Source organism: Anser brachyrhynchus (assembly GCF_964034855.1).
Source record: "Anser brachyrhynchus genome assembly, chromosome: 3".
In the NCBI taxonomy this organism is placed as follows: Eukaryota; Metazoa; Chordata; class Aves; order Anseriformes; family Anatidae; genus Anser; species Anser brachyrhynchus.
In genome coordinates, this window is record NC_137696.1 from 47,563,603 (window position 1) to 47,576,381 (window position 12,779).

General features: G+C 38.9%; 1 protein-coding gene across 6 annotated transcripts in view; it reads right to left on the reverse strand.

Annotated features, from left to right (window-relative positions):
- Positions 1-12,779, reverse strand: part of DISC1 (DISC1 scaffold protein) — a 202,323-nt gene that overhangs the window by 125,064 nt on the left and 64,480 nt on the right. For all 6 annotated transcript variants that reach the window (XM_080584388.1, XM_080584387.1, XM_080584390.1 and 3 more), the window contains exon 6: positions 8,882-9,117. In XM_080584388.1, coding sequence (XP_080440514.1) covers positions 8,882-9,117 — 236 coding nt within the window. The remainder of the gene's footprint in view (positions 1-8,881; positions 9,118-12,779) is intronic.

Here is a 12,779-nt window from a genome sequence, read left to right on the forward strand (position 1 = left end):
TACAGAGTTCTCCAAGGCATATGAATGACAATCCAAAATTATGCACCTAGCTCTGAAACATCAGAGAGCTGGTTTTGCTCCAGCAATTTGCTCTTCTACCTACGATTTTGCAGAGAAGTATTTTTTTTGATTGTTTTATGTCAAGGATGGCTTCAATACATGTGCTCTTTCACTCAGTGTTAATCAAGAAGCAGTCCTAGAAGTACACTTTCCCAACATCTTTGTACAATCTCAGCTCACCAGTAAGGTTTCCCGCTGACTCATGGGGTGCTGGGTGACTGCAGTTGCTTTTGCCTACTCTCAAAGACTAAGCCTTGGTCATATCTATGTGAAGTGGACTATAATAACGACTCACCGCCTTGCCCAGAAGCTCTTACACAAGATTTCTAAACTGAGACCACCCTTATTTGCTGCCATGCTGCCAAACATTAGCTCCAATTACGGGAGAGACCTGCAGAAAACTCTGTCTGTTAGATGATACTTCTTGATCTTTTGCAAGAAAGATTGGTAAGGTTGGTTTTGTGTGTTTTTTGGTTTGTTTAACATAAAACCTCTCCAACAGAAACATCCAGTCCACAGTCACTTGAAGATGCTACTGGCATCTTTAACAAAGATTCCAAGCTGAATTTTCATTGTTAGGTACTGCGAAATCTTCCGGCCTTATAAAATACCATTCAGACAGCTGAACTGTCCGCCTGTTTCAAGCAAGCATTCACACACTGCTGCACCGCCCGCCACTCTCCTGTCAGCTGCTGCCGCAGCGTGGTTATCACAGTTGTTGTTCCAGCTGCTACCTGAAACAGAAGCATCAGATCGAAAACAAAGGCACCATCGAATTCTCTCCGCAGCAGCAGTTCAAAACACCAGAACACTTTCCCCTGATTTTCTGTTGTGTTAAGAAATCTCCATTCTTCTAGTACATCTTTCTGTAGTGCGTGAGGGAACTGCACATGAACTAGAGCCTGCCCAGAGCAGCTGCAATTATTCTCCTAAGAATAACATCCTCTATACTTCACTGACCGAAAGGGTCTATCCCTGGACATTGTCGTGAACTGTTTCTCTTTATTACATACAAATTCAGTATCATACACTGACAGGGACAGCTGGTCATTTTTCCCCAAAGAGAAATAAATCTCTTTAAAATGCACGCGTACCCAGAGGAATCAGCACATATGGGGCCCGGACGTTATGGGCTGCTGCATCCCACTGGATGCTGCTAAGGCAAGCAGGAAAAACCAGATGCTCAGCAGGGAAAAACAGATTCCTCATTACACTGCACACATGGGTACTCAAGCGGATGGTACTCATCTTTCTCCTGTGACTTTTTCCTTCTATAAACCTGATTTGAAAGAATAAAAACCTGCCTCCAAGATTGCTCCAAAATATTTCAGGTTGCCAGCAGTGATCTGTTCTCATGGTTTGAAGACTTATTTTTCTCCTTTCCTTACTGTGTTTCCAACCCCTTCTGTTCTTCCCAAGGAAGGCCAGTGCCTGTGGTGCAGAAGCAGACTTTGTGGAAGCCCTTCTCTTCCCTACAACAGGGCTTCCCACCTGCCCCAGTGGATCTGAGTCATGATGAACCGCAGAGCCATGGAACAAAGGACTGGGCTCAGAAACAGCAGCAGGGCACGGACAACTCTGTAAAGTTGTTCTTGCCACAACTTCTAACTCTGGCAGCACCTACCTGATTGCTTTTGTTTGCAACTTTGCAGGAAGCAAATTCATTTCATGTGCTGAAGCACAGACAGACATTGTCTGGCATGCCATTATTTGGTATAAGGTTTCTTTTAGAGTTGCTCCCACAAGTGAGAAAGAAGAAACAAAGCCACTTGCGCAACAGGTCTACCCTTCCATCCTAGGCAGAGAACGAGAATGAAATTAATCCTAGGTAGACAAAATGGAGAAGAAAGCTCTTATCTGTCTAAAAAAAGAAAGTTGAGCTTCCTAACTAGACAGATCACAAAACAAGAAACGGGCTGCTTCTCTCACCTGTGACTTGACTCTCATAAAAACTTGCAGCGAACTTCTTTGAGGAAGCTGAGGCAAAAGTCCCCTCAAAACACAACTGTGGGACCCAGCTGTGGGACACGGCTGAAAATGATACAATCACATTATCACAGCTCGGGCTGTGGTCTGACATTTGAGATAAAATTTGGAGTTTCCCTCAAAAAGCCCTTGCGGCAGAGGTAGCTGGCTGTGTGGTCAGTCATTCTCCCTGCAAACAGACTGGGGAATTTCCAGGGTCTTCCCCAGATGCCAAGAAGCATTTTTGCCTCTGCTCCTCTACTGCAAACTGCTGCAGTTTTTGTGAAGCTGTCTGTAGCTTAGCACAAAGAAGAAAACGAATTAATGGATCATTAAACAAAAGAACTACATATAAAAACACAGGGCACCATGCTATCTTCATCATATCTAGCTATAGTAGCAGCAGTGGTGCCAGCACTGCTTTATTTTAAGAACCCCACAACTGTATTTTGGTTCATCTCACAATGTAGTCAGAGAAATTTCCTACCACAGAGTTTCAAAATTCTGTGTTAAGCTTTAGAAAAAAAATAAAATCAGAGCAGCTTGAAAGGGCCCTAAGTCAAGCCAGTAAGGCTAATACTCAGACTGACCTGTGCATCGTCCTCATGTCATGGGAAATGATTCATCACTGATCCAAATTAAGTCAACATGAGCAGGCCTGCGGGGAAAACTAAAGCTGTCAGAAGTCTTGAAGAATCCCATGCCCAAAGCTTATGACTGGGACATAAGTGAACAACAGGAAGAGCAGTTTCTGGGGCTGCACAGCACTTCTTTGCATGGTGTATTCCACATGCAAACAGTGGTTTGCAGACCCACAAAGTTGAATTAACTGAACAACTGAGGCAACTGAAGGCTCACTCTTCTTCACTCCTCTTACCTGACGATTAAGCCCTAGCTCTGGTGGCCACTACACAAGTTATCTGCTTTGTCTGTGCATCTCACAGCTCAAGACGCTCATTTCAGCATGCATGTTTGTAAGAGGGAAACAAAGGAAAAGAACAGCTCTCTTTTCTCAGTCATACATTTTAACATTATCCTTTCTCTGGACTTTCATTATTTTACAGCAATACCACATGTAGGTATGGGGGGGGGGGGGGGGGGGGGGGGGGGAAGGAAGAATTTCAAGAAGATCAAAAGAAGAAAGGTTGCCATACAAAATAAGAGACAGGGCAGAGGAAGGAGACCAGAAGCTTTACCTTCACACAGCACAAGAGCAGAATTTCAGGACCAGATACATATGCCCACAAACACACGTGTTTATTACATCACTGGTGAAATACAGATGTACCTGGGAAGTCAAGGAACAGTTAGGCCATGACAATCTACACCAGAAGAGGTAAAGTCTGGTCAGAAGAGCAGAAAGCTTTTCTGTCGAGGAAGCACCACAGGACTGCTGACACCCTCCAAGAGCAGCACACAAAATCACCCACCAAGGGAAAAAAACAGAAGTAAATTAAGTTGCATCAGAAGGCAAAAGCACCAGCAACTTCCAGAGAACAGCTCCATATGTACCCAGTCTCTGGATCAGCTAAAGCCTCCCCAGCACCAAGTGAGGTCAGAAGAAGGCTCATAATTATGCAGTGTGCTAAGAGGTCTACTAACCATCTGGTCTTCACGGTCTGATTCGTAACATGGCATGGTAATCTCTCAAAATATTCAGGAAAAAATAATAAATAAAAAAAAGGTTGAGATTATTTTGCCTCTGTCTAACCAACATACCAGCATCACTTTCTGTTTGTAATCGAGCATGACCAGGATTGTGAAATCAAGAAAAAGTACGGACAACAAAAAAGCTCAAAACATCCCCCCCCGAACCAAAATACTCCCATAAGTAAGGACTTACAGTATCAGGCATTCCAAGTACAAATCATTTCTCTGCTATTCTCCACACAGACACATCAAATAGCCAGAAACATTAGCATTCTGTGCACTGTAGTAGAAACTTTTAGATGCTACAAACCCATTTCATCCCTTTGCTCTTTGTATTTGCATTACCCCTTTATTCCCAGAGGATATTTTTAATATGTATGCATTTGCTCAGAAATAGCCAAAGAAAATCTCAAATGATACATTTGAAAAGGACTTTCTCAGACAGAATGCACATTATCTAGCAAACAACAGGTTCCTTTTTGGAAAGATAGGGTGCAATTTGTTTTGCTTCTCCTAAGTGCAATTCTTTAAAGCTAAGACTTTTGTGGAAAGGCTGGTGAGAACACAGATGGCTGTATCATTCAAGACTCTACAGTAATTTCATAGAGCTTGCTAACCACTAATTTGACCAGGAATTTCAAGAAGACATATACTTTGAAGAACAACAAAACATGTACAAAGCCAAGTCTCCTAATGAGAGTAGCCCATTCTGAACAGTGCTTCTACTTTTCCTAACTTAACAACAGAAACTACATGTAGGTCTTGTTTTCTCCACTTTTCCCAAGAAAATCAACTTCTCTAAAAATAACACCTTTTTTGGCTTTAGCAGGCTTTGGCCTCAACTGAAGTTGCTGAATGCTCTGAGTATATTCCAACTAATAAGGTTTTCAATCCCTTGAGCATTTGTATTTCACTTTGAATTAATCTTTGTCAGATGAGCTCCAGGCATCACTAAAGCAGAGTGAACTGGTTGCATAAAACTTCAAGTTCAGTTCCTTCAGCCACCAGCCCTGACAGTGCTATAATAACTAATACACAGAGTAGAAAATTTCCGTATCTGCTGAAGATCCCACACATACACTGTGGAACAAATTCTTACTAATTAAAAATTGCTCCATGGGAAGGGTGGAAGAAGAGGTGGAGCATTCAAATATTTTGAAAGATATTTAATTGAATTTCTTTCTTTCAAGCAACATTCGGTGCCCAGACAATAGTCCATATGGAACTGTGCAATTTATTTTAAGGATGACATGCTGTAGAGTCACATACATCTGGAGATATGGGTAAAACCAAAAGAAAAAAAAATGCTAAATGAAACTAAATATGAACATAACAAACAGAAGCATAACAGACTTCCCCACTTTTCATTGTGATGTGAAAAGAAACAAAAAAAAAGAGAAACTGAAGAGGCACTGAAAAGAGTACATCAAATAATTAAAATTGTCTTATTTTATAATTAGAAAGTACAGTTTCGGAAATACATTTTAACTTTCCCCCCTTTCCCGAAAAGTTTATGAAGAGGATTCATTTTGTAACCTTTGCAATCTCCAGGAGAAAGTACTTCACACTTAACACTTGGACCTATTTTTCTCTGATTTCAGTATGTCATCTTGAGTTAAAACACAAACGTGTCACGGCACACACAACACCAGCTGTTCCCGCTTCTTGAACACATTTCTAGCACACAACCCCATGCAAGGGAGCTGAGCTTTTATACTGCAATTTCCTTGTTTTAGAATAATGATCACACCCTTTAGTTTACCAAGGGTAATTAGGCCTGTCTTGAGCAAAATGATGATGTTGGATGGTCTCAACCCAGATAAGAATCCCTGTCAAAATGGAAGCTAGCATATCTGATTGCACATTAACTGGCTATGTTTTAACCTAGGCCTCCAGTAGCCCTCACCAAAGAGCCCAGGGTAAAGCATGTAACATTTCTCAAGTCTTCAAACTCAAAGCAAGTTATAGTTACTGACAAAGGCTTTTTGTTTTCAGAAAAAAAGTCCACACATAAAAAAGATAAACAAGACAAAACAAAGGATTATTAATCTTCCTGAAAATAATAATGCTTGACAAGAAAAAAAAAAAGCTTGAAACAACACTCAACCTAATGTCACACTGACTTGCACTCCTCCTCCTGCACATTTCTATCTGGGTAATTATTCTTCATTTAAGATGTTCTCTCACATTCCCTGAAGTTTTCTTTAATAAGTTGCTGTTTAATAACATTAAGGTCAAGAAAAGCTAAATAATTTGTATTTTTATGGTGAGCTGCGAGCCACTCAATATGATTCATTACAGCACAGACTGTTTTAAGAGATGCTTCACATCAGCCCTGCGTTATTCCAGTGCTGAAAGCAATTCATGTACCCAACAAATAATTATGCAAAAGTACACTTTATATAGTACTTTTCTGACTAGCACAATGCAGTTGGAATAAATACACAATACTTTGCAACCCAATACCCAGGAGCTTGTCATTTACAGCCCATCAGTATTGAACGACTTTTGACATAAACACTGTTCTTTAGTAAATGTGCATAAATAATAGGTTCATTTCTCACAAAGATAGCCCAAACTTCAGAAGACTTTCATGATTTTCCTTTGCTATGACTCAAAAGCAAATGGACGTTTCCAGATTTTTTTTTCCACATTATATATCCCAGGACTTCAGAATTTAAAACTAATATGCTGAACTGACTTTGTCAAGTTTTTAACCTCTTACCTAACATACTGATTTAGGATAAGCCAATGCAAGTTGCAATAAGGGAAATTCTGGCTAGATACGGGACCAAAAAAAGAGCTCACAGCAAGGGTGGTCAAACACAGGATGCCTAGTGAGGCAGCAAAATCTCCATCCTTGGAGGTATTCTAAACGTAGACAGATGGGGCCCTGAGCAACCTGATCTAACTTTGAAATTGTGGTCTTGCTTTGAGCAGGAGTTGGACAAGACGACTTCCTAAATTATTCTATAACATTTTAATGGGATGTAGCAGACCAAGAAGCCACATCATATACAGAAAACTCCTACAAGATGTTTTTAATTCAGAGAGAGCCACCATCTCCTGCAAGGAAAAGAACCTGCTGAACAGACAGTGAGTGGTGCACCTTTCTTCTTTGAAAGGCCGCATCAGCCAGGTTCTGACATGTTCCTACCAGTTCACTTTTGCTTCTAATTTGGAAGAATAAAAATAAAAAAATACACTAGTACTTCATCAATGGACAGTTGCCAACTCCCTCAACAAATACAACTCACCATATGTCTTTCCCATCTCAGCTCAGTGCTATAACCATCAACACTCTCTACTCTTCCTCTTGCCAATTTGCTTTGCTGCCATTTGCCAGATTTCTGCATTTTGCATTCATGGATACATTATGGCCCAGAGTAAGAAATGTCACAGAGCGACTCCCTTCCAGGGTACTGAAGTTCTCAGCAGGCAAGAGCTGGCTCTGAGGCTGTAGGTTCTGATCAAGTCAGGTTGCGAAGGACCTAAAGGCAGTGATTTCCACTTTCTGAACCAAGGGCCCTACGCTCCACGTGACTATGCAACAGGTAGGCATCTCCACCATTGCTGTCAGGTCACATCCAAAAAAGCCTTTGTGCTTGGCAAGAGCACACAACTACAGCCTGAAGTAGGAGATTTAAACTGTTCCTGAAGGCTGTCAAAAATGCCTGACTAAGCATGCTTACTCATACGTGCCAATCTAGCATTTATTCATCCCCATCTACAACAGGGGAACGAACTCCAGTTATGGCAAAGAGAGCAGAAGAAACTGATCATTAGCCCCCGTGACACAAAAGTTGATCAATACACAAAACTAAAACAGAAAAAGGACCATTCAAAGCATCATTCAAAAATGAAAAGAAAGAAAGGAAATTATTTATCTTTATTAAAGTTCTGAACTCACTTCCAGTAATGAATGCCTGCTTTCCCTGAAGTCATTGTGTTATTCACGGCACTGGTGAGCAAAGAGCTCAGAGAAAGTTGTTCCTGAACCAGTACTAATTAAAGACATCTTTAAAGAATTTTTCAAAGAGTTAAGTGCAACTCAAATGTTGCATCAGCAGTGTGAGAGAAAAAAAAAAAAAACAAAAACTGAATATTCTTTTGTAAGCAAATCCGAAACCAAGAGAAAACTCAAATCAAAGCATGGGTTTTCAGACAGACTGCTTGAGACCTTTTCTTCCTCAATCTCAGGAACACAAGTATAAGCAACTATTAAAACAAACTAAACAAGTCAAGAAACTATTTCCCATAACCTAATTTAAAATTTTAAACAAACCTTAAAAGGTTTTGGGATATGTCCTCTACAAGACATTCTGCTGACTTAAAAAAAAAAATCTGTATAAATTAGCACGCATGAGCAGCAATTTCTCATGAATGTTAATATAACTAAACTAAATCCAATAAACATGAAGAGAGGAAAAAATTGCAAGCAACATAGCTATTGCTTATCTGGAAGGAATTAAAGTTAGAATAAACAGGAATTTTGTTTTGTTCTGGTGACACAGAAGAAGTAACACTTTCAAAGTTCCATCACCAACATCCCACTGACTGTCAGTAAAGTTTAGGCCCTGAAGCACTTCTACTGCTTTTGTAAATAAAGATGAGGTTATTTCAAAAAGGTTACCAAGAGTAGCAGCTTTTCCATTTAAAAGAACCATGTGCTGTGCATTTAACTGTAGGTGTCCCAGAAGTCTTCAAGCTCCTTTCCCTGCTACCTCAATTCCACCGTCTGAGCCTAACACTTATCGCAGCAGTCTTTATTACAATTGGAAGTTCACTGAAGCAAGAAACATCTCTAAGGTTTATCTGGGTAGCGCCTAGTACATGTTTTCAGACTGCAAGAAACACATTGCAATTACTGCATTACCAAACCAGGGAAAAAAATTCCAACAGTTAATGGAAATAGCTTAAATTGATGATAGGTATTAACAATTGATGGATTCAAATACTTTCTGTAGGTCTCTCTACCATAAAAAAATACGAAGCACAAGATTTTCAAATCACTGCAATGTCTTCCTTCCTATGGAAGTTTACGAGTATTAGAACTTCAATATCTGTTCTTAGAAATTTTCATGTGTCTGAACCCAGCTAATTAGCTGGCACAACTACCAAGAAAACAACTGGCAGCCAACTCAACACCACACTGGGAAGGTACAAGACCCTTTACATCACTGAAAACATATTGATATTTAAATACCTCTTTATCGTCCCCGGAAGATCCAAACTGAATGGAATTTGATAGGAGGATGCTAACGTGTCATCCACAGCCTTGCTTATTTCCTGTAGTTCTCTCAAAGAAACACAGCCAAGTAAAGCAGTCAGTTCACAGTCCTGTGACTGAATAAGCCTATCTTGCTCCTCAATTTCTCTTCTTAGCTGTTGATCTTTTGCTTCCAATACAGCCAGTCTTGCTCGGAGGTCTTCAATTTCCTTCTGCATGGAACAGAAACCTCAGTTTACTATGAACAACATTAAGGACATTGGTGGGTCCCTAGAAGAATATCTTAGAAGCATCATGAATTAAAGTTGTCCAATTTAGCACAATGCTAGATGAGAAGACAGCCTTTTGTTGACATGCAAAAATTCTTACATCTGTTGTGTTTAGAAACTAGCATTTCTACAGTCTGAAACTCCCCACCTGCATTTCAACACCATATGTTAAGTTCCTCTGCCAAAATCAACTGCAACAGGCACCTTTTGCCTTTAAAATACACCATTATTTCCTAAGTTAAAAACTTTGTTGTTTTTTTTTTTTTTTTTTAAAAAAAAAAGAGCTCGGTTCAGCCATAACCACAGAATCTTGTGTCAGACTGACAGCTAAGGTGAACAACCACCTACCAATCCTGCTGCAAGGTATCCCTGCAATGGTTCCTCCAGGCTTCCCATTCAACATCTGGCACAGGACCCAAGTGGTGAACCACTATCTAGTCCTTTTTATTATTATTTACTTTTAATTGGAAACACAAAATCCCTCCTCCCAACTTAAATGACCAAAGCTTCACCTCAGTTCCACTAATCCTGCCAGAAGTTCAACCACCACATTTTATGATAGTGATGTTTCCTGCAAAAGCACATTCTAATTTCTCCTTGGAAACCCAACAGATGGCTTGCACCCAAGGAATGAGCACTTCATGAATGAATTTGGGTTGCTGAGTTAATAAAATTATTTAATATATCGTTTTTGGCTCATTTGTCCCAGAATTTGAAAAGGGAATTAAAAAAAAATAAAATAAAAATCAAACTACTCGTGATCTAAGTTGCTGAATGTCATACTGGAGAATTTGGTTCTATTCCTACATTTCATACAGTCTTTGTAAAACTTTGCAAGCCATTTAGCCTATTATCTGCACACACAGTCACAGATTGAGCGTTCACCATTTTCCACACAACCTAAAAGAGGGGTCTCTGAAGTACTATCTATAGACTCTCAACAGAAATCAAAGCTCATAATTTCACATGACCGTATTCAGTCCAGTTAAAAAAAAAAAAAAGGAGAAAAAAATAAAAGGGAAAAAAGGACCTCTTTCAGGTAAGTAACTAGGCATTACAAAACTGACATTAAAAATTACCGCGTAGCTTTTAATGATAATTCACTACTTGATTCTCTATCTGTAAAATAGCAATTGGAAACTCTCTTCAACCAAAGACAGTGGCACAGAAAAAATTAAGTGGTTTTGAATCACTCAGATGTCATGTTGATTAATAGTGTAAAAAGAGCCAATTGACCAATTAATAAATCTGCATCCAAAAGAGGGTTTGAGCAGTGTACAGTAAAAAGATTTTGGGGCTGAATATCAACTAATGAAGATAAAATGCTATTTTGAATATCTCAACAAGTACTCCTTCAGCAACGTATGAGAGATCCAGAAAAAAACAGCATGCTTTTATAATTAAAGACTCAAGACTTTCATAAAACATACATACCATGCGCAGGTAACTGATTTTTGACTTTTTCTTTTTTTGTCTTTTTGAGTGCTTCACTTTGAAACCTTAACATTCTTCAAACGTTTTCAATGTAATTTAAGTGAAGTTTAGTTCAGTAATGCTCACCTTATAAACAAACATACTTTCTGCTTTGTTGCACTATAAAAAGCTCCCTGACTCTCCATGAGTATTACTTGAAACAAGAAACAGTCCCTTGTACATGAAAAGGTTGAAACGGCACAAAAAAAAAAAGTTACATTAGTGCCGTGCAGTACATACATCAATTATTTTCCACCTTTTTTTTATTATTTACATTTCGCTACTAGAAAAAAAAAGAGTGGCCCATGTTTCAACCCACGGGCATTTGTCAAGGACAGAAAGGTCAGCAGGCCAAAAACATCAGTGTTGTTTCTTTGAGTCTCAAATCAGGCTTTTAGTGTGCACAAAGGACAATTCTGTCTCTGTATTACTAGATTGGGAATACTGCCAAAATCTTAATAAGCCCTACTTAATACAAAGACCTTCATATTCTTTGAAAATGTCGTAATTGCAATCACTGCAATAAGCAACCTACAGGGGAACAGAAAAGGAGATGAACAGAATTTGGTTTTACAAACACACTTTTAGTACTGAAATATTTTTACAACTTAGATAGCGGAAGCATACAATCTGCATTCACAAAGAAAAAGCTCTTCTGCTTGGGAACAGTTCACATTTACTCTTGAGAGAATGGAAATTTTAGCCAGTAAACTGGAATTTTCTCTCTTTCGTTTCCAGAAATGCCAAGGAACCTTTAAAGTGCTCTTAGGGCAGCCTCCAGAAATGGATAAAAAGGACAAAGCCTCAGCACGGAGCAACAGATGATATTTAGCTCACTAAACATAAGCTAGAGTTTTACTTTTTGCATTTGAGTTTAAAACTGGGATTTCTAACATGACTGCTAACCGCTACTAATTGTGAACATCAAACTTCACTTACGGGCTTGTGTTGTCCACAAAGTAGAGACTGCAATAGAAACATTACTAGGCAAATTTGAATACCATCACAAGCTGTCTCAAAGCCCTGGATATAAATGCAGAACCAGCAGGACAGAGGGTAGAAAGAAAGGGAAAATAGGGCTAAGAAAAAAAAATAATAATAATTTCAGATATGTGAGACTTTAGGACAGATTAAAACCTTAATAGATGCTGGAAGCCACCAATCATTACAGGTCAGCCTCTTCCAGAACTTACAAATCGCAAACATTTTGATCAAAAATAGTGTGCCTGTAAAGGCTGTGGCTAATTTGTCCCCAGTGTCACTATACAGAAATAAAAATTCACCTGCAGTAAGCATAAAAGCATTACTTGGCATAAAGTCTTAAGTACAGCAGTCTTCATTTGAATAGTTCGACGCAGTTGACTGGGTATCGAGATTACCGAAACTAGTTTTCTGGACACTGATAACATTAAACTAGACTATATCTGCTCCTACGTGTCGATGAAACAAATCCAAACAATGCAAAGGTGATGACTAGGATGGAAAAGTAAGTTTCCTGAGTATGACTTTGCAATGGCCATCTAAGATGTTTTTCACCATTTCTTTCTTCTTATATATACGTATTTGTGTGTATACACACACATTATTAAACTATTAGATCACTAAAGGAAAAAAAGTATTAAAAATAATGAGATTTCAAGAAAAGAGCACAGAAATAAAGCTGTCACACTGCTGAGTGTTATCACAAAGATTTAAAAGGAGATGGAGCAAAGACTTGTACTAGACAGTAAATTGAGGTTTTTGAAAGGACAGAGAAAAACAGAGCTAAACTATGCTTAAAATGCTTGCAGACTTAAAATTGGACGGAAGCCATCTTAAAACATTCCATTTGCCAACACTACCACGTTGTGGCATCACGTGTCAGTGTAAAGTTATGCTGGCAAATGCCAACTGCTCCATGATGGCTGCTACATCTTAATGAAAGGTATCGATCATCTTCCAGGAACAAAAGCTGGTAAATCACATATTGATAATCAAATCTAACCAGAAATGGGTCAAAGATTGCTCCTGTCAAAATTCTTTGTTTTCAAATAAGAACTTCTGAAGATCAATGAAAATTAAAAATGGCAAATTAGAACATAAAGAGCACACTTAAAAAAAGATAATGAGGAAAGTTAAAGCATACACACAAG